At 41.8% G+C, this 21,643-nt stretch overlaps 1 protein-coding gene across 2 annotated transcripts; it reads left to right on the top strand.

Moving 5' to 3' along the window:
* The first annotated feature begins 15,766 nt into the window (after nt 1-15,766).
* On the top strand, nt 15,767-21,403 carry LOC107775460 (uncharacterized). Of its 2 annotated transcripts, none has more exons than XM_016595185.2 (5): nt 15,767-16,231; nt 19,133-19,299; nt 19,857-20,156; nt 20,326-20,589; nt 20,799-21,403. In XM_016595185.2, the coding sequence occupies exons 1-5, from the start codon at nt 15,901-15,903 to the stop codon at nt 21,165-21,167; spliced, it is 1,431 nt and encodes a 476-aa protein (XP_016450671.1). In that variant the 5' UTR covers nt 15,767-15,900; the 3' UTR covers nt 21,168-21,403. The 2 variants fall into 2 exon arrangements, with proteins under 2 accessions (XP_016450671.1, XP_075077864.1); XM_075221763.1 differs by having other exon boundaries at nt 19,080-19,299.
* Nucleotides 21,404-21,643: the final 240 nt, after the last annotated feature.

Here is a 21,643-nt window from a genome sequence, read left to right as displayed (position 1 = left end):
CAATGTGTTCTTTACAAATTAATATCTCATATCCCCTATCATTGTGTCTCTTTCTATTTATAGGGAACATGTTCCTAGAAACCCTAATAGTATAAGTGCATAGAATATCCACTAGAATATTCGCTTTAGTGTCCTATCTTGAAACTAGCCGTTACAACTATGTCAAGGGTGTTCGACTTCGACCTCAAAGATTGATGACTACTCGACTTTAATCCTTGTTGACTCTTTGACCACAACCTTCATTGTTTCTTAAACCACTTCGACCTTGGGCAGGTCTCTATGGGAGCCGCACTGGCGACACATAGCGGCCTATGAATGCCTCACTAACACTATCATGACTTGAGCTTTTTAGACTTTGCAGGGCCCGTTCATTGAGGTCGACTTAGCGGGCAAGTTTGATGAGCGGATTATGTCATTGGTGGTCGAGCTTATCAAGCGCACCATACATGTCGTGGTTGTTGTGACGAACGGCCGATGTGGCCCTCCGTGAGCCGTATATTTCAAACTTGCTTCGAGTTTCCCGGGTGATTTGTTAGAGTTATCCTGTCCAAGGGTTAGGATGACATCATGACTTCCTATGTCATTATGATGCATATTCCCGATACGTAGCTTCATTTCGTATGTGACTCTTTATTAGACCTGATGCTTCAGTTTTGATGCCAATCATGATGAACCGTTTTCAGTTTCGGTGCCATGACTTTTATAAATAGAGATTCTTGAACCTGGTTTTGAAGTTTAAATCTTCTAACGTTTCGAAGCGCCAAACCTCTCTCATGTTTTCTTCTTCTCCGAATCTCCTTTCTCTGATTCATTGACTTGCCCCATTTTCATTCTCTCCTGTTTGTTACTTTCCTCCATTACCTTGAATCATGTCAAACGTATCTTTTGATGCTCGCGAAGGGAGTCATGTTGATCCCTTAGCTGTGGTATTTCCCTCCCATTGGGAGAGCCCTTTCACCATTATTGAGGATGAAGCCTTTTTGTCGGTGGAAGAAATAATACCGTGTAATCCCGACTCCAAGTTTGACCTTACCAAAGTACCAAACCCCGCGCCTAGAGTCTTTAAATTGACGATGACGCCTAAGGAATTGGCGGAATGCAAGGTCAAATTCGGTCTTCCAAACCATGTCGAGCTGATCCCGGCCGAAGGGGATGTGGTACAGGTCCATCGCCCTGGATACTGCGCTCTTTATGCCTACCCCTTCCTCATCGGCTATTTTTCCCCCTCCTTCCGTTGGTGGAAGAATTTTGTGGTCACTACGGCGCTGCCCTGCTCAGCTTGTGCCGCACGTCTACAAGGTTATCAAGATGCTGACTAAGTTTGCCAAGTTGGCTGGGGTCGAACTGATGTTGCAGCAATTAGCACATCTATTCGTCCCTAACTTCTATAGGGTAACGATGCTAAACCTTCACCACCGAGGAGGCAAATGTTTGGTAGTGAAGATAGATGACAAAGCCAATCGTCAATTTGGCTTAACTTCATCTTCGTCGAAACCGAGGACGTCGTGACCAATGTTAATGGCTTTCCTGAGGCTTGGAACTACACTCGTGAGTGTCATGTTTCTTTCTGCTTTTGTTAGGTTCTGAATTCTAATTTCCCGCTTTCCTCTTTTGCAACCAATAGCCATCCTCCTCCTTTGGTAGCTCACATCTCTGACTGGGTCGAGCGACTCCTCCCCCATATCGTAGGAATCCGTGATTGGCTGAGTTTTTTCAAGATATTCAAACATGATCTACCCTCGACAGGTAATTTCTTTTCTTTGATCGTGGTCGTTCCACTTCCCATTATGTGTGGATTCGTTTTGCTAACTTGATGTTGTGTCTTTTTCTCAAGCATGGAATCTTCTCGGAGGAGCTGGGCACTGGTGCCCTCTTTCCGAAGGACGGCTGCTGCGCCTTCAGCTTCTACCCCTGTTTCTACGGCTATGTCTTCCATACCGGTCTCAACCTCAGCTGCCGCAGTCTGATAGCCCATCTCTATTCCATCTGCTGCTTTTGCTCCTCAACTCTTTTCACTAGTTGATGAGGACGAAGTCTCTCATAATGATGGTGGTCTAATGCCTCGTAAGAGGAGAGTCGTAGATGCAGGAGAAGAGAGGTCGGTAGCCGTCAATTTGAGGGATTGTGGCTTTGTTCTTCGAGAGACGGCCACAATGCACATTGGAGAGAGCCCTAAGGCAGGTCCCGAGGCCTTGCACTTGGAGGAGACAAGCATGTGTCCTGTGGGGACATGGTCGAAGGCAAGGTGCATAATGACGGCCTTTCACTTCCGAGCCACGAAGAGGCCTCATCTTCTGAGGTCGCGATAGACGTCCCTTCTGTGACTGATGATAAATAATAGGTCATTGCTGTAGTGGATATTGGATCTGACTCAGAGAAAATAGTCCCTTCCCTCAGTCCTCTTTGTTCTGAAATTGAGGATACGACCCTCAAGACGATAGACGACAACACCCTGTCGAATAACATTGTTGGCCTTGCTCTCCGGGTAAGTACAACTGTGGTCCGTTCTTTTTCTTATGTTTTGCTTTCTTTTGTAAGCTCTAATTTCTTTTCTTCATTTTGCAGACGGTTATTTTAGAGATCGAGGGTGCTCCCCGATAGAAGAAACATAAAGATATTTATGTGAAGTTGAAGGACAAGTATTTTAAATGTCTTGCAAAGTATCGGAAGCTCCGGTGTCGGCTCCGTGAAGGCGACGATGTATGCCAGTTGAGGGATGACTTGAAGGAGAGAGACGAGGAGCTGATGTGGGTTGTGGAGAAATGCAGCATCCTGGAAGGGACGTTGAGGAACAAAGAGGAGAAGTTTGATCTTAGCAGGGGCATAGAAGCCCAATGTAGTGATATCCAAGCCCAAGTGGTCCTGCTACGAGGCTAACTCGAAGAGTATCAATTCATGGCTGAGGCTCTTAGTGGCGAGGTCGCCGAGAAGCAAGAGGATCTAGAGAAGGCAGAGTCAGCTCGATCGGAAGCTCAAAGGAAGGCGGAGTCTCTTGAAGTGGCAAACCGAACTCTTCATTCTGAGTGAGAAAATGATTTGTTGACAGCGAGGCTTAAAGAAGAACGGCTTGATGAAAGGATTGGGGAGTTGGAGAAAGAGACCTCTAATCTTTATGATCGGGTTGCTGCTTTGGAGGCCGAGAAGGCCGAACTTCTAGCACGGCCTACTTCATATACGGCTTCTGGCTTCCCCAACGTTCCTTATGAGTTCTATGAAGTGTGGATTCACGCCGAGGCCTGATTGGATATGCTTCGTGAGTTGCACATGGCGGGTTCTGTTCCTGCCACAGAATTTGAGGATGCTCAAGTCAAGGCTCGCCAGGCTCGGATTGCTTGTGGCTATGTCCCAACCACGCCTCGTCCTGGTGAAGAAGAGGAGGATGATGAGGATGCTATAGACCGCCTTGAGGACGAGGCCTGGTATTATTCCATATACCCTCCGAGAGAGGATGGAGCGGCCGTTGAAGGTCAGGCCAATGAGGGTGTCGCGGGTCGTGATGGTAGTGGGCAGTAGTAGTTTTTTGTTTTTTCTATCATTTTTGTGTATTTTTGCTGGCATCTTCAAGAGCCTTTGCAAGAAACCTTTGTTTACAAATATCAGAGTAGGTTTTTGCTTTCATTTGCACCTTTATTGTTTGTTGTAATTTGTTTCTGTACTTTGCGTGTTTTGCTCCTTCATACTTTTGTCATTGTCCATGTATATATCAAAGTTTATTGAAAACGTGGCCGATAGGTATTATTCGAACTTGGTCGAATTCTTACCTCTTTAAATTGCGGCTGAGGGCCGGTAGGTGTTGTTAGAACTTGGTCGAACTTATCCTTTTATTGATCTCGCCGAGGGCCGGTAGGTATTGTTCGAACTTGGTCAAAACTTTTACCTTTTTTTTATCACGGCCGAGGGCTGGTAGGTGTTGTTCGAACTTGGTCGAACATAACCTTATGTTAAGCGTAGCCGAGAGCCAATAGGTGTTGTTCGAGCGGGTCTAACATAACCTTTTGTTAATCACGACCGAGGTCCGGTAGGTTTTGTTCGAACTTGGTTGAACATAACCTTTTGTTAATCACGGCTGAGGGCCAGTAGGTATTGTCCAAACTTGGTCGAACATAACCTTATGTTAATCGTAGCCGAGGTCCGAGAGGTGTTTTTGATAAATGTAAGTTTCTTATTACTTTGATATTATTGCTCTAATTACATGATTGAAGAGATTTACAAATTTTTGGGCATTGGCTAGCGTTTCAGTCCCAGTCTATCTATTCCCTTCATTGCTTGACTTGGAGAGTATTGAGGAGCTGGGCAATGAAAGAGAAAAACAGTCTCTCCCTCGCATACTTCGACTCGAAGTGTTCCGATTGTTTCCTTGTTAAAAACCTCCTTGAGAAAACCCTAACGGAACAAAACTCAAGTAAGGGAAAAAGATGTCACACCTCGACCTCGGGGAGCGCGACCTACGCTCAACCAAGATAACCCGACCGAGCAAGCCTGTACAATACCTTCTACCTGAACTCACCCATGAATAAAGAGAAGTTCTATTACATTAATTAGACCATGAGAAGACCATGTGAGAAACACCAATTCATTAACATTAGTTACATCATTAATAAGTCTCCAAAATATTATATTACACATTCATAGTTTAGAAGTGGAACATGTGATACAAATACAACATTCTAGTTTGACTTTCCCAACACCACTATACAACCCACACCATGCCTACGATTCTACAAGAAGAGTGTATCCAACATACCTCGCTTTGAGCTCCCTTAAGCACTACAATAATCCAGAAATCCTAGCAACCTCAATCTATTTAGAAACATAACAAAATTGAACCGTAATTAGGAAGATACTCGGGGGTTCAGCTCATTTGAGTATTTTATCAAATACTAGGTGGTCATAATGATTTTAAGGTCCTCCTACGGTAGATTTCTTCATCCCACGACTAAATCTCTACCCTTTTGAGCTCAAAAACCTTCCCACAACTTTGTTGGTGCATGCATGCATAGATAACACCCCCATACCTAAGAATCACACCCCCTATTATCCATCTTCTACCCAAACTCGAAATTGAAGACTAGGGTATGGAATCTTACCTCTTTGATGAAAACCTTATGAGTTTTTCCTTGTGAATTCTCCAAGTCTTGAGCAAGGATTGATGAACAAATAGCTTAGGGATTTCTCCTCTAACTCTAGACCACTTTTCTCTCATTAAAATATCAGTTTGAACCTCCTAAAATGACCCCAAGGTTGTTTTATAAGAATGTGGTCGGGGTGAAATTTTCCAAAACATAAACTTACGAAGTTGGGTCTGCGGTCGCAGACCGTACCGCAAAATGACTATGCGGAACACAAAGGGGACCACAAAAATGGCCCCAAGAAATGTGAAGGTCTAGACAGGTCTACCACTGATCTGCGGTCCGCAGATCAATTTTGCGGTCGCATTATGGGCCGCAGAACCTTCTTCTGAAGTTTTCTCCTACTGGTTCTGCGATGGATGTGCGGCCCGCAAAATGATTAAGCGGTCACATAGTGGACCGCAAAATAATCTCCAAAATTGGCCCATTTCTTTGCTTCACTCTGCGGCAGATTTGCGGTCGCATAATGGACTACAGAAATGCCATGTTGAGCAGAAACAATTCTTCAACTCCCCGACATACTATACAACCCAAAACATCCATACCGCTGCAAGCTCAAATACATTAGCCTAACTCGACACCATGAAACCCCAGGTTTTAGTAAAATTTTACGGGGCCTTACATCCTCCCCCGCTTAAGATCATTTGTGTTCGAATGAGGTTCAAAATCCGCCATTAGTATCCAATGTGGCTCAACTATTACTTCATACACCAGCAGTTTCAAATTTTGACTAACTCCCCAAATTTTTGAAAATTTTGCAGAGTCTCTCCTATAACTGAGCCTATCCACCAGTCTGAGAATCCCATAAACCAATCCTAACATTATATACAAAATCAACGACGCAACATAACATGAAAACAACACCAACCGTGGCCTCATAAGCAATATATCACCAAAAAGGAACACCATTAACATCAACTGTACAAGTGATATATAATTCATAGAAGGTAAGCTCTAAATATTTCCATAGAACATAACTACTTAATTACATAGCTATTCAAACAAATGAGGGTACTTCTTCTCCATCTCTTCCTCAGCTTCCCAAGTGGCCTCTTCAACCTGTTGGTTTCGCAATAGCACTTTCATGGAGACAATCTCTTTATTTCTCAACTTTCGAACCTGCCTATCAAGAATGGCAACTAGAATCTCATCATAAGTTAATTCTTCATTAACTTCAATAGTCTCAACTAGAACAATAAGCGACGGGTCTCCATTAACCACCTTCTTCAACATGGATACATGAAACACCGGGTGCACTGAAGACATCTCTGGAGCTAGTTCAAGCTTGTAACCCACCCGACCAATCCTCTAGATGATTCTGTATGATCCGACATACCTCGGGCTCAACTTTCCTTTCTTGCCAAACCGCATTATACCCCTCATGGGGGAAACTTTCAAGAATACCTCATCCTTCTCTTTGAATTCCAAGTCCCTGCGACGCACATCTGAATAGGACTTCTGATGACTCTGATCTTTTTTCAACCGTTTTGTAATGATATTAACCTTCTCTATAGCCTGATGCACGATGTATGGACCTATCAACTCTGTTTCCCCAATCTCGAACCATCCAATGGGAGATCTACATCTCCTACCATATAAATCCTTGAACGGTTCCATTTGAATGCTAGCATGATAACTATTGTTGTAGGCAAATTCTATGAGCGGCAAATGATCATCCTAGCTACCCTTGAAGTCAAGAACGCAAGCGTGCAACATATCCTCAAGCATCTAAATAGTCCGCTCAGCCTGCCCGTCGGTTTGTTGATGGAAGGTTGTACTAAGATTCACCTGAGTACCCCAAACCTTGCTGAAATTTCCTCCAAAAGTTAGCTGTGAACTGTGCCCATCGATCTGAGATGATAGATTGTACCGCAGTACAATACTCAAACATATTAGCCTAACTCGGTGCCACGAAACCCCGAGTTTTAGTAAATTTTAACGAGGCCTTACAAAAGAGTACGAATTGGGGACACTTCTTCCCTTAGAAGTTAAAGTATTTGAGGTGGCTAATGTTCCAATTGTTCGGCAGTTTCTTTCCTTCCATTGTCTCTAATTGGAATGAACCCTTGTTCTTGGCTGTAATTTTGTATGGGTCGTCCCAGTTTGTTCCTAACTTGCCTTCCCGTGGGTCTTTGCTTGCTTGAGTTTTGGCTTTGAGTACGTAGTCCCCGACTTTGAGCGACTGGACCTTTGCTTTCTTGTTGTAATAATATTCTGATTGCTGCTTTTGGGCTACCATCCTTATATACGCCATATCTCTTCGTTCATCGATTTCATCGAGCTCCTACTTTCTACTCTCATCATTACTAGTACTACTTTCATAGGAGTACCTTAGGATGGGTTCTTTGACTTCGACTAGTATAACTGCTTCGGTCCCATAGACCAAAGAGTAGGGCCTCTCTCCTGTGCTTGTCTTCGGAGTAGTTTTGTACGTCCATAATACTTCTGGCAGTATCTCTGACCACATTCCCTTAGTGTCTTCGATCTTTTTCTTTGTGATTTTTAATATGGATTTGTTGGAGGACTCTGCTTGTCCATTACCTGATGGGTGATACAGGGTTGAAAATATCCTCCTGATATGCCATTTCTCAAAGAATTCGACGGTTTTCTTTCCCGTCAACTGGGGCCGTTATCCCACCTGATCTCATTGGGTAGGCCGAATCGGCAGATGATGTTCCTCCATATAAAGCTGATTACCTCTTGTTCGCGTATTTGGGAAAACGCTCCTTCTTACAACCACTTAGAGAAATAGTCAATTAAAAATCTAACGAAATCGTATATTACCTCGCCTTGCTGGGAGGGGGCGTATGATGTCTATTCCCCACTTGATGAATGGCCACAGAGAGGTGACTGAGTGGAGGTGTTCTCCTACTTGGTGAATCATTGGGGCATACTTCTGGCATTGTTCGCATTTCTTCACAAATCCTAAGCGTCCTTTTTCATGGTAGGCCAATAGTATCCTGCCCGTGTGAGGCATCTGACGAATGCTCGATTGCCGGAGTGAGCACCGCAATGTCCTTCATAGACTTATTCGAGGACGCGATGGGTTTGGCTTGGACCCAAGAATTTCGCTAGAGGGCCGCTGTAAGTCCTCTTGTACATATCGCTATGGAGGAGACTATATCTAGATGCTTCCATTCTTAGTTTCTTGTCTTCTTTATTGTGGTTTGGGAGTGTGTCATCCTGCAAATATGCAGAGAACATCACACATCCCAGGGGTGCTACCGTATTGCCTTAGATGGCACGAGAACCCAACAGAAAAAAGACAAAGAAAAAGAGGCATAGAAATTAATAGGGTCGAGATCGACACAAGAAGAGACCTGGGACGTCAGCATGGATCCCGAAATGGTCGAGGCGGTGGACTCGACCCTAGAGGACCTCGACCACGTTCATAGATGTACGCTATTTTCCGTGTATTTTCAGGATGGCACACTCCCAAACGACAAGAAGAAGCCAAGAAACTAAGAATGCAAGCAACCAGATACAGTCTCCTCCATAGCGACCTGTACAAGAGGACTTATGGCGGCCCTTTAGCGAAATTCTTAGGTCCAAACCAAACCCAGCGCATCCTCGAAGAAGTCCATGAAAGACATTGCGGTGCTCACTCCGGCAATCGAGCACTCGTCAGATGCCTCATATGGGCGGGATACTATTGGCCTACAATGAAAAGGATGCTTAGAATTTGTGAAGAAATGCGAACAATGCCAGAAGTACGCCCAAATAATTCACCAAGCAGGAGAACACCTCCACTCAGTCACCTCTCTGTGGCCATTCATCAAGTGGGGAATGGACATCGTACGCCCCCTCCCAGCAAGGTGATGTAATGTACGATTCCGTTAGGTTTTAACTGACTATTTCTCTAAATGGTTGTAAGCAGGAGCGTTCGTCCAAATACGCGAACAAGAGGTAATCACATTTATATAGAGGAACATCATCTGCCGATTCGGCCTACCCAATGAGATCATCTGGGATAACGGGCCCCAGTTCACGGGAAAGAAAACTGCCAAATTCTTCGAGAAATGGCATATCAGGAGGATACTTTCAACCCTGTATCACCCAGCGGGTAATGGACAAGCAGAGTCCTCCAACAAGTCCATATTAAACATCACAAAGAAAAAGATCGAAGACGCCAAGGGACTGTGGCCGGAGATACTGCCAGAAGTATTATGGACGTACATAACTACTCCGAAGATAGGCATAGGAGAGAGGCCCTACTCTTTGGTCTATGGGACTGAAGCAGTTATACTAGTTGAAGTCAAAGAACCCAGCCTAAGGTAATCCTACGAAAGCAGTACTAGTAATGATGAGAGTAGAAAGTAGGAACTCGATGAAATCGATGAACGAAGAGATATGGCGTATATAAGGATGGTCGCCCAAAAAAAGCAAGCAGAATGTTATTACAACAAGAAAGCAAAGGTCCGGCCACTCAAAGTCGGGGACTACGTACTCAAAGCCAAAACTCAAGAAAGCAAAGACCCACGGGAAGGCAAGCTGGGAACAAACTAGGATGGCCCGTACAACATTACAGCCAAAGAGAATAAGGGTTCATTCTAATTAGAGACAATGGAAGGAAAACAACTGGTGAACAATTGGAACATCAACCACCTCAAATACTTTAACTTTAAGGGAAAAAGTGTCCCCAAGTCGTACTTTTTTCCCTTATTTGAGTTTTGTCTTATTAGGGTTTTCTCAATGAGTTTTTTAATGAGGAGACAATGGGAACACTTTGGGTCGAAGTATGCGAGGGAGGGACTGCTTTTCTCTTTCATAGACGAATCCTTAATACTCTTCAAGTAGAGCAATGAAGAGACTAGATAGACTAAGACTGGAATGCCAGTAAATGCCCAAAAAATTTGTAACTCTCTCCAATCATGTAATTAGAGCAACAACATCGAAGTAATAAGAAACTTACGTTTATTAGAAACACCTCTCAGTTATGTTTGACTAAGTTCGAACAACACCTACCGGCCCTCGGCCGTGATTAACAAAAGGTTATGTTCGACCAAGTTCAAACAACACCTACCGGACCTCGGCCGTGATTAACAAAAGGTTATGCTCGACCCTGCTCGAACAACACCTATCGGTCCTCAGCCATGATTAACATAAGGTTATGTTCGACCAAGTGCGAACAATACCTACCGGCTCTCAGCCGTGATTAACAAAAGGTTATGTTCGACCCCACTCGTACAACACCTATCGGCCCTCAGGCATGATTAACATAAGGTTATGTTTGACCAAGTTCGAACAACACCTACTGGCCCTCGGCCGTGATTAACAAAAGGTTATGATTGATCCCACTCGAACAACACCTATCGTCTCTCGGTCACGATTAATAAAAGGTTATATTCGACCCCGCTCGAACAACACCTATCGTCCAACGACCATGATTAACATAGGTTATGTTCGACCAGGTTCGAACAACACCTACCGACCCTCGGCCATGATATAAAAAAGGTAAATATTTTGACCAAGTTCGAACAATACCTACCGGCGCTCGACCTAGATCAATAAAAGGATAAGTTCGACCAAGTTTGAACAACACCCACCGGCCCTCAACCACAATTTAAAGAGGTAAGAATTCGATCAAGTTCGAATAACACCTATCGACCGTCGACAACATTTTCAATAAACTTTGATATATACAAGGACAACGAAAAAAGTACGAAGGAGCAAAACACGCAAAGTACAATAACATACCGCATCAAACAAGAAAGGTGCAAATGAAAGCAAAAACCAACTCTTATATTTATAAACAAAGGTTTCTTACAAAGGCTCTTGAAGACGCTAGCAAAAATACATAAAAATAATAGAAAAAATAAAAACTACAGCTGGACACTACCATCACGACCCGCGACACCCTCATCGACCTGACATTCAATGCCCTCTCCATCCTCGCTCGGAGTGTATATGGAATCATACGTGGCCTCATCCTTAAGGCGGTCTATAACATCCCCACCGTCCTCCTTTTATTCACCAGGATGAGGCGTGGTCGGGTCATAGACAAAAGCAATCTGAGCCTCGTGATCCTTGACCCGAGCATCCTCAAAGTTTAGGATAGGAACAGAACCTACCACGTACAACTAATGAAGCACATCCAATCAAGCCTCGGTGTGAATCCACTCTTCATACAACTTATAAGGAATGCTGGGGAAGCCAGAAGTCACAGATGAAGAAGGTCGTGCGAGCAGTTCGACCTTCTCGGTCTCTAGAGCAGCAACCTGATCATAAAGATCAGAGGTATCTTTCTCCAACTCCCTAATCCTTTCATCAAGCCTCCTCGTCGACAAATCATTTTCTCGCTCAGAATAAAGAGTTCAATTCGCCACTACAAGAGACTCTGCCTTCCTCTGAGCTTCCGACCGAGCTGACTCTGCCTTCTCTAGATCCTCCTGCTTCTTGATGACCTTACTACTAAAAGCCTCCGCCCTGAATTGATACTCTTCGAGTTGGCCTCACAGCATGACCACTTGGACTTGGAGATCACTACATTGGGCTTCTACGCCCCTGCTAAGCTCAAGCTCCTCCTCTTTGCTCCTCAATGTCCCTTCCAGGATGGTGCATTTCCCCACAACCCACATCAGCTTCTTGTCTCTCTCTTTCAAGTCCTCCCTCAGCTAGCACACATCACCACCTTCGGGGAGCCGACACCGGAGCTCCCGATTCTTTGCAAGACATTTAGAATACTTGTCCTTCAATTTCTCGTAAATATCATTACGTTTCTTATCCCAACGAGCACCCTCGATCTCCAGAATAACCGTCTGCAAAATGAAGAAAAGAAATTAGAGATTACAAAAGAAAGCAAAACATAAGGAAAAGAACGGACAATAATTGTACTTACTCGGAGAGCAAGGCCAGAAATGTTATTCAATAGGATGATGTTGTCTATCGTCTCAAGGGTCATATCCTCAATTTTAGAACAAAGAGGACAAATATAAGGACTATTTCCTCGGTGTTTACAAGAAGATTACGATCCATTAGGTTCATAATAGTCCTGGAGCCCCCTTCCAACCTCACTTCGAGTTGAGTAAGTCCCTCATCGATCATCCTCAACTCATCCATATCCATGTTGGAATCAGATCCAACGTCCTCTTCAGCGACGACCTTCCCTCTTTTATCAGCCGCAGAAGGGATGTCCACCGCGACCCTATAAGATGAGGCCTCTTCGTGCCTCGAAAGTGAAATGATGTCATTATTCACCTCGCCCTCGACCATGTCCCCCGCAAGATGCATGCTTGTCTTCTCCAAGTGTGGAGCCTCGGGACCTGCCTCGGGGCTCTCTCCAATGTGCACTGTGGTCGTCTCTCGACTGCGGCAGCTGAGGTTGAGGAGCAGAAGCAGCAGATAGAATAGAGACGGGCTCTCGGACTGCGGCAGCTGAGGTTGAGACCGGTATGGAAGATGTAGCAGTCGAAACAGGGGTAGAAGCTGAAGGCGCAACAGTCGTCCTTCAGAAAAAGGGCACCAGTGCCTGGCTCCTCCGAGAAGATCCCCTGCTTGAGAAAAAGACACAACATCAAGTTAGCAAAACGAATCCACACACAATGGGAAGTGGAATGGCCACGATCAAAGAAAAGAAATTACCTGTCAATGGAAGAGCAGGTTTGAATCTCTTGAAAAAACTCGGCCAATCGCAGATTCCTACAATATGGGGGAGGAATCGCTCGACCCAGTCAGAGATGTGAACGACCAAAGGAGGAGGCTGGCTATTGGTTGCAAAAGAGGAAAGTGAAAAATCAGAATTCAGAACCAAGCAAACACATAAAGAGACACTCAGGAGTGTAGTTCCAAGCCTCAAGAAAGCCGTTGACATTGGCCACGACATACTCGGTTCTGACGAAGAAGAAGTTAAGACAAAACTGAGGATTGTCTTTGTCATCCATCTTCACCACCAAACATTTGCCTCCTCGGTGGTGAAGGTTCAACATCGTTACCCTATAGAAGCCAGGGGCGAATAGATGTACTAAGTGCCACAATATTAGTTAGACCCCGGTCAACTCGGCAAACTTAGTCAGCATCTTGATAACCTTGTAGACGTACGACGCAAGCTGAGCAGGGCAGACGCCAAAATTCTTCCACCAGCGGAAGGAGGGGGAAAGAATAGCCGACGAGGAAAGGTAGGCACAAAGAGCACAGTACCCAGGGCGATAGACGTGTACCACATCCCTTTCGGCCGGGATTAGCTTAACATGGTTTCTAAGGCCGAATTTGACCTTGAGTTCTTCCAATTCCTTTGGCGTCATTGTCGATTTAAAGACTCCAAGCACGACGTCAGGTACTTTGGTAAGGTCAAACATAGAGTCGGGAATACGGGGGATTATTTCCTCCATCGACGGAAAGGCTCCATCCTTAACAATGGAGGAAACTCTCTCCCCATGAGAGGGAAACACCACAGCCAAGGGAGCAACACGACTCCCTTCGCGAGCCTAAGAAGATATGTTTGATATGATTCAAGGTAATGGAGGAAACTAACAAACAGGAAAGAATGAAATACGATGCAAGTCAATGAAACATATAAATGAGAATCAGAGAAGAAGAAAGTAGGAGAGAGGTTTGGTTCTTCGAAACGTTAGAAGATTTAATCTTCAAAACCATGTTCAAGAATCCCTATTTATAGAAGTCATGGCACCGAAACCAAAAACGGTTCATCATGATTGGCACTGGAATCAAAGCGGTAGGTCTAATCAAGAGTCACACACGAAATAAAGCTATGCATCGGGATTATGCGTCATAATGACGTATGAAGTCATGACGTCATCCTAACCCTTGGACAGGATAACTCCAATAAATCACCCGGGAAACTCGAAGCAAGTTTGAAATGTGCTGCTCATTGAGGGCCACGTCGCTCGTTCGCCATAGCAACCACGACCCGTATGGTCCGCTTGATAAGCTCGACCACCAATGACATAATCCGCTCGTCGAACTCGCCCCGCGAAGTCGACCTCAATGAGCGGAGGGACTAACTGTATAGGTCAAAATTTATCTCTAAAAAGCTCAAGTTATGATAGTGTTAGTGAGTCATTCACAGGCCGCCATGTGTTGCCAATACGGCTACCATAGAGACCTGCCCAAGGTCGAAGTGGTTGAAGAAACAATGAAGGTTATTGTCGAAGAATCAGCAAGGATTAAGGTCGAGGAGTCATCAACCTTTGAGGTCGAAGTCGAACACCCTTGACAAAGTTATAACGACTAGTTTCAAGATAGGACACTAAAGAGAATATTCTAGCGGATATTCTCTGCACTTGTACTATTAGAATTTCTAGAAACATGTTCCCTATAAATAGAAAGAGACACAATGATAGGGAACATGATATATTCATTTGTAAAGAACCCATTAACTTTATAGAGAGAATCTGGTCTTATCGCATATATACAAAAGCAACCTTTTTACCAAGATTCTTGTCTAGCATTTCTACCGGATACAAGAACAACCCAAGTGTTCAAAGGCTAATCAATCAATCATCATTGTCAGAAAGAATAACCACTAATCTCATCCCTTTTCGAGTGACTCACATATTTTATTTACTTAAATGTCATTTATTGTTATTTACTATTATTTAATGCTATATTCCATCATTTTGGATCATTGAATACTGCCATCATTACTCATATTCCTTACGACCCAGACAAAATGCACTATTTATTTTGCCTTGACACCGGTAACTTTATCTTTTGGATATTATCTCTAACTAAAATTAACCCTTCTTTGTATAAATCTAATTGGTTAAGCCAAAATCAATATTTTTTGGTCAAACAGGTTTTAAAATCTTACCTATAAATTTATCTATCATAACTCTGTTATCCCTTTATAAAGTCTGATTTAGAATTCATAAATAGAGTTCAATTGATAATCATATAATTAAGCCATTAAGCACAAAATTAACATCAATTTTACACAAAAGACAGGAAGATAACATTCTTGACAAGTTCACCCTAATTCTACAACTATTAAAAAAGATTAATAGCATGTGTGGCCAAGTTTCTCCCTAACCCAAAAGTATTATTTTTCTAAACTTGAGGTGTTTGACCAAGCTTTTTTGGGGGGAAAAGGGTGCTTTTGGAAAGAAGTAGAAGCAGTTTTAGAGAAGTAAAAAAAAGTAGCTTCTCCCGAGAAGCAGAAGCAATTTTGACTTCTTTTCTTGACAAGAATACCCTTAGCAAAATATGGTATATAATAAAATAACCTTGCTTATTTTAAACCTAATACTTACAATTAGAGATTATATTATTGAACTCTCCTAATGTATTAATATTTTTTTTTATTTTTAGGATAACTTTATAATATGTGGTGACATTTGGGATGAATATTTTTATATTTGTTAAATAATATTTTGATATTTTAAATCATCTTGAAATAATTAAAGTACTTTTAATTTTATTTTCATGTTTTACTTAAATAAAATAAAAAAACTTAATTATTATTTTTAATAATAAATATTTGAGATTATTTATTTATTCATATAATATTAACTATTAAGTAAATTTCTTTATGTTGTTATTTGTAATTTGATACTTAAAAATATTTTTTGAAAAATTTGGCCAAATATAAATTATTGATCAAAAGTGCTTTTATTGATTAGCCAAACCTCTCAAAACTTAAACTTATAAAAAAGTACTCTCTTCTCAAAAATAGACTGTAATACAAAAATCTTTTCCATTTTCTCTCCCCACAGCCAACCGAGAGGTTGTGCTCTCATTTTCCCCTTCCTTTCCTTTCCCATCCCCACTTTCAAAACAAAAAGGGGACTCATATCAGATTAGCTAATTCAGCAGAATGTCAACCAAAATGATGCTAATGGCGAACTCCCTAACACACGTGCGTCCTCTCACTTGTGTCGCCGCCGCCTGTTCACGGCTAGTGCCACAACCACCAGACCTCATCAAATGGGTCAAAAGCGAAGGTGGGTTTGTTCACAAATCCGTACAAATATCACAAGGAGACTCCTTTGGCTTTGGCTTAGTTGCTTCTGAGGATATCCCAAAAGGGTCTGATATTATTGCCCTTCCTCAACATATTCCCCTCAAATTTGGTTCCTTAGAAGCAGAAACTTCACTTGATGCTGGTGCCCATTCTGCTTTGATTAATTTAGCTCAACATGTTCCTGGTATGGAGTTTTCCTTGTGTTGGATTTGACTATATAATCCTCTATATGCATTTGGCTGATTTTTGAAATGTTTCATGATAATTAGACTATTTTCCTTTTAATTTTTAAGCTGATAATGAACCCACCACAGCTATCTAACTTAAGAAAGCATGTAATGTATTTGAAAGATTTGCCTTTTTATCCATTGCTCAAGTAACTATGCGTTGGTGGCAAACAAGTCCGGGCTGTGTATCATTCTGCTCTATTAAGGTTAAACTTTTTTAGAGTTTTTGTTATAACTACACTATTTTTTACCAGGCTGTGAATCTACCACAAGCCGCCTCCCTTATCTAGTCTAGGACTGGATATGGCTTGTAATACTCATGTAGGCAGAGTTAAAGGGTTTCCCTTTTTCTACAGGAAAAGAAAATAGGAAAGAAAAAGGTCCCTGTTACAGATTCTTTGATTAGTGGATTAACTATTCTGTAATGCACATTATACATCTGTATTGGTTGAATGATCTAATTGGGATATATTTGAATATCAACTCTGCTGACTTTGACATTGATAGAGTGGCCGGGGAGATTAGATAATAATGTGTAACCAAAGCACTACGTTCCAGTGAAGAGGTTTGTTTGTAAGATATCCGTAGTTCCCTCAAATGATGCTTGGCTTGATTATAAGGTAAGGAGGATCACAATCACCTTAGGATTTAAAAAAAAAAGTGAATAATTCACCACTCAATTTAGGCATAAGTTGGCTTAGGAGGGATTGTTAATGAGTGAACTATGGATATATTAGATAACTCTTTTTCCTGTATTAATGTAAAGGGATTAATGTATTGGTTATAGCTTGAACAAACACTTTAATTGCAATTTGATGTCTGTATGTCACAAATAAAGTAATTGGAAATTGTAAACCAAAAGATGTTACGACTTACAAATGAGTAAGAAGTAAAGATAATACAGTGTTGTGAGGCTAGGAGTGTAATTGAAAGTAATCCAGATAGAACTGGATTAGCTATTCAACCACCGTTCCCTGAATTATTTTTCTTGGGAATAGGATTACTTAAAATTTTCGGCAACAAAAGCCAAGCTAATTAATCTGGATTCTAGTCTTGACCTTCAAACTTAGAACCATATGCCAGCCTAAGACTTCTGCCTAACCCTATCCCTCGCCTAATCCAAAAACCAAATTGCACCTTATTGTTAGGGGTGACAGGATTGAAGCTCCCACAAGCTAACAGGACTGCTGTCAGCACAGCCTAGTTGAATTCTGAAGGTCAAGGTGCCAACGTGGGATATGTCAATAAAGGTGACCATATAATGTTACATGAGTGTAATTACAGAACTAAGGACAACAACAACAACAACAACAAACCTAGTAGTTTCCCACAAGTGGGTATGGGGAGGCTAAGATGTACGCAGCCTTACCCCTATCCCTGGAAGGGCAGAGAGGCTGTTTTCGATAGACCCTCGGCTAGAGAATGACTGAAAAAGAAAAGGTAATTGCAACAAGTAGGAGTAACAACAAGATGAAATAAGATTGAATCCAAGAATGCAGTCAAACTCCATGTAGTAATAGCCATCTATGGATAAAAGATATCATACTAACACTAATGCTAGCGAACTAAGTAAGACAAAGAGAAACACATAACTAAGGACTGATGGCAGATAAATGGAGAAAGGGGAGCTGCCAGTAAGGAGGACACTGCAGTCCACATAATCGAGAAGGTTAGTACAATCTAAGGTGAAGTTGAGAAAACGAATGATGCCAGTATTGCGGCACCATGTCTGCTGGCTACACGCAATCTTTAGGTACTCAGGAAATCCTAGATGACGCTCTTGAGTTAAAATGTCTTTCTTTAGCATGTTAACACGAGGTACCAAGTCCGCTGGGGATGTTGCCCCTTGTCTTAACCTCTCATAACCAGTTTTCTAGTTACTTATTCCACCCAAATGCCTGTCTAAGATAGTACCATGAGTGCTGATGAGAGTGGACCACTTTTTAGCAATAAAATAAGCAATCTGCAGGTGATCAATTCTTAGATGAACACGGTCAGTTGAACTCTAACAAAAGAGACAACATCAACATCAACATCAACATCAACATCAACATCAACATCAACATCAACATCAATATCAGTGTATTCCCACAAGTGGGGTCTGGGGAGGGTAGGATGTACGCAGCCTTACCCCTATCCTGGAAGGGCAGAGATGTTGTTTCCGGTAGACCCTCAGCTAAAGAAAAGATGAAAGAAGCATTGATAGCAAGTAATAATAATGCAGGACAGTTAGAAAACTACATCCAAGATATCAAAAGAGGATATGAAAGAAGTACTGATAGCAAGTAATAACAGTGCAAGGTATGCAGGGATAACAAACTAAGGGAGTACTGATGGCAAGTAGGTCAGGGTTAGCAAAATGAATATGCTTACTGTCCCATACATGTGTGCTTAACAATTCAGATAGATATGGCCATAATTGATGATTGTATGGTGTGGATTCTGTGCTAACTTCCATAATACCTTATACAGTTGGCATATATATTATATATACAGACATACAGTTCTTTTCTTACACGTTCTAAGTTTTTTTGTAGCCTTGTCAAAGAAGAAAGAAAAAAGAGAAAACTCTATGCTCTATGTGTTGGTTTCCAGCTGTTTGTACTCTTGTTGCTTGCTTATCTATTTTGCAAATCATTCATTGTCACCTACTCTTGCTGTTCTGTTCTGTCGCTTTTCAATAAAATTGGTCTTTTTCTCAGATTAGATGGCTAAATTCTATACTGTTGATAATCCTTCTGATCTCTATTAGGAATAGTGGTTCTGTCTCAGTATAGGTTGGTAACTAAATTTCTATAAAATTAGGCTTTTGAGTATCTAATGTAAGGAGTAAACTGGAAACTTGGAGCATTTGGCAGAGGAGCTGTGGGCTATGAAATTGGGTTTGAAGCTTCTGCGAGAGAGAGCAAAAAAAGGTTCCTTCTGGTGGCCGTACATCAGCAATCTCCCAGAGACTTACACAGTGCCGATTTTCTTTCCTGGCGAGGATATAAAGAACTTGCAGTATGCCCCTCTTCTTTATCAGGTATTGCAGGGATACGCTGAGTACGTTTTTCCCAATGGAATAATGCTTTATAAGGGTTTTACCAACAGTAGTAATTCTAGCAGTTCTGTTCCTGCTGATTTTCTCCGGGGCTTGGGCTTCTCTTTCGTGCATTTCAGTTGACACTAGCCAACTTTTGGGATTTGTATTCCCTTATTCTTTATCAGGTATTGCAGGGATATGCTGAATACCCTTTTTTTTTTTAATCAATACATGCTGAATTTCTTTTCTCAGTGGAAGTATTACTTTAGAAGTTTTTCACCAAACGATGAAATTTTAGCTGTTTTAGTCCTGCTGATTTTCTCCTGGTTTGGGCTTATCTTTCATGCAACTTCAGTTGAAGCTAAAATTTCTTTCCAGATTTCTTTCCCGAATATCAGGGCATAGAAATGCAATTAGAAATCTCAAATTAAATTGGGACTTCCCAGATTGTTTTGAAATAAAAAGCCAAGTGTTCTTGACAACCTTTAAGCTAACTCTGCATGTAAGCTCTATATGTTGCCCTGATGTTGAAACTCGTAAACATTTTCATTTGGCAGGTGAACAAAAGATGCCGGTTTTTACTGGAATTTGATAAAATTCTGAAACATGAACTTGAAAATCTTAAACCTGATAATCATCCTTTTGGTGGCCAACATGTGGATTCATCTGCTCTAGGATGGGCTATGTCAGCTGTTTCATCTCGAGCATTCCGGTTGTATGGCAGTAAACGTCCTGATGGTACCCGCAGTAATGTTCCTATGATGCTTCCACTTATTGATATGTGCAACCACAGCTTTGATCCAAATGCTGAGATTGTACAGGAAGAAGAGAACCGCAATAGGAATATGCTTGTAAAGGTATTTAACCACCTGCATCTCACTTGAAAATGTGCACTGATGGACCGGTTCTTCTTTTGTCATAGATGAAGGTGTCAATTTGGTCCATGTAAAGTTCATGTATATCTCCTATTTCAGTTGATGTTGTCTTGGCCTTTTCTTTTGCTTTTTGTTTTCTTCCGCTTAACAGGTGGTTGCAGGAAGGCAGATAAAACAAAATGATTTGTTGCTACTCAACTATGGCTGTTTAAGTAGTGATCTTTTTCTTCTAGACTATGGATTTGTCATTCCATCAAACCCCTACGACTGCATTGAACTTAAATACGATGCTGCTCTTCTTGATGCTGCGAGTATGGCTGCTGGGGTTTCATCCCCAAAATTCTCTTCACCGTCTCCATGGCAGCAGCAGATTTTATCGCATTTAAATCTAGACGGACAAAACTCTGATCTGAAGGTTCATGCTTTTCCTTCTAATCTATTTTCATCCTGCTCCATGAAGTTCTACTATTGTTTTTGAAGCAATGTTATGCCTATGGTGAAACTACACAAATGTACTTGCTAAGAAAAGAAAAACCTTTCTACTGAACTATAGCGATGAGCTCGGTCTTTGCAGGCGATTACTTTCTGCAGTTAACTGATTTTCTTGGCTGCATTATCTTAAAGGTGACATTAGGAGGTCGGGAGCTAGTAGAGGGGCGATTATTAGCAGCCTTGAGAGTTGTCCTATCAGATGATGAAGAAGCAGTGCAGCAGCACGACTTGGAGACGCTCAAATCATTAACAGTCGAAGCCCCTCTGGGAATATCAACTGAAGTAGCTGCTCTTCGCACCATTGTCGCGTTGTGTGTAATTGCACTTGGACACTTCCCAACCAAAATCATGGAGGACGAGTCATTGCTAAAGCAAAATGTTTCTCCTACTACTGAGTTGGCTCTCCAGTTCAGAATACAAAAGAAGTCCCTCATTGTGGATGTTATGAGAGATCTTAGCAAGAGGGTAAAGTTACTCCTTGCCAAGGAATCAGCCCCATAAAAGAGTTAAGGGCAATAACTTGCTGAGGAGTTCAGTTACTTGTCGATATCATCTCAGATAGATTTAAACCTCTTTTGCCCGTTTCTTCTGGCATTTTGGGGAGGTCATATTCAGTTTTACCTTCACAAATTTTGGAAATTGTAGTGATTAGTTATGGTATCTCTTTTAATTTTTTTTAATGACCAGGAAGAGATTAGATCATGAATAAGATGTTCGATTTAGGTATGTTTCCTTCATAACTTGTGCATTTTGAAGTTATATATTACTTATCACTTTGCTAAAGTTAAACTGCTTGGTTTCCTAGGAACATCTATTGCAGCTAAGCATTCTCTGTTGTGTATGCACGTCAGAGAATGAAAAGTTGGATAATAGCAGTGGAAAAAGAAAACCCCATCCCCTCCATATAGATTTGTTGAATTACATACCCCTGATTTCCAGAATTTGGAGAGTTGAACATGAAAAGAGAAGTTAGAAAA

This window comes from Nicotiana tabacum, chromosome 9, assembly GCF_000715075.1.
Source record: "Nicotiana tabacum cultivar K326 chromosome 9, ASM71507v2, whole genome shotgun sequence".
In the NCBI taxonomy this organism is placed as follows: Eukaryota; Viridiplantae; Streptophyta; class Magnoliopsida; order Solanales; family Solanaceae; genus Nicotiana; species Nicotiana tabacum.
The sequence above is the reverse complement of the archived record's forward strand: the minus strand, read 5'-3'. Positions and strand labels throughout refer to the sequence as shown.

Bases quoted from the DNA above. Each gene is read 5' to 3' on its own strand.
- LOC107775460 (XM_016595185.2), top strand. From the start codon at position 15,901: ATGTCAACCAAAATGATGCTAATGGCGAACTCCCTAACACACGTGCGT. The intron at 16,232-19,132 runs GTATGGAGTTTT...AGCATTTGGCAG, and splicing joins TTTAGCTCAACATGTTCCTG to AGGAGCTGTGGGCTATGAAA. The intron at 20,157-20,325 runs GTATTTAACCAC...TCCGCTTAACAG, and splicing joins ATAGGAATATGCTTGTAAAG to GTGGTTGCAGGAAGGCAGAT.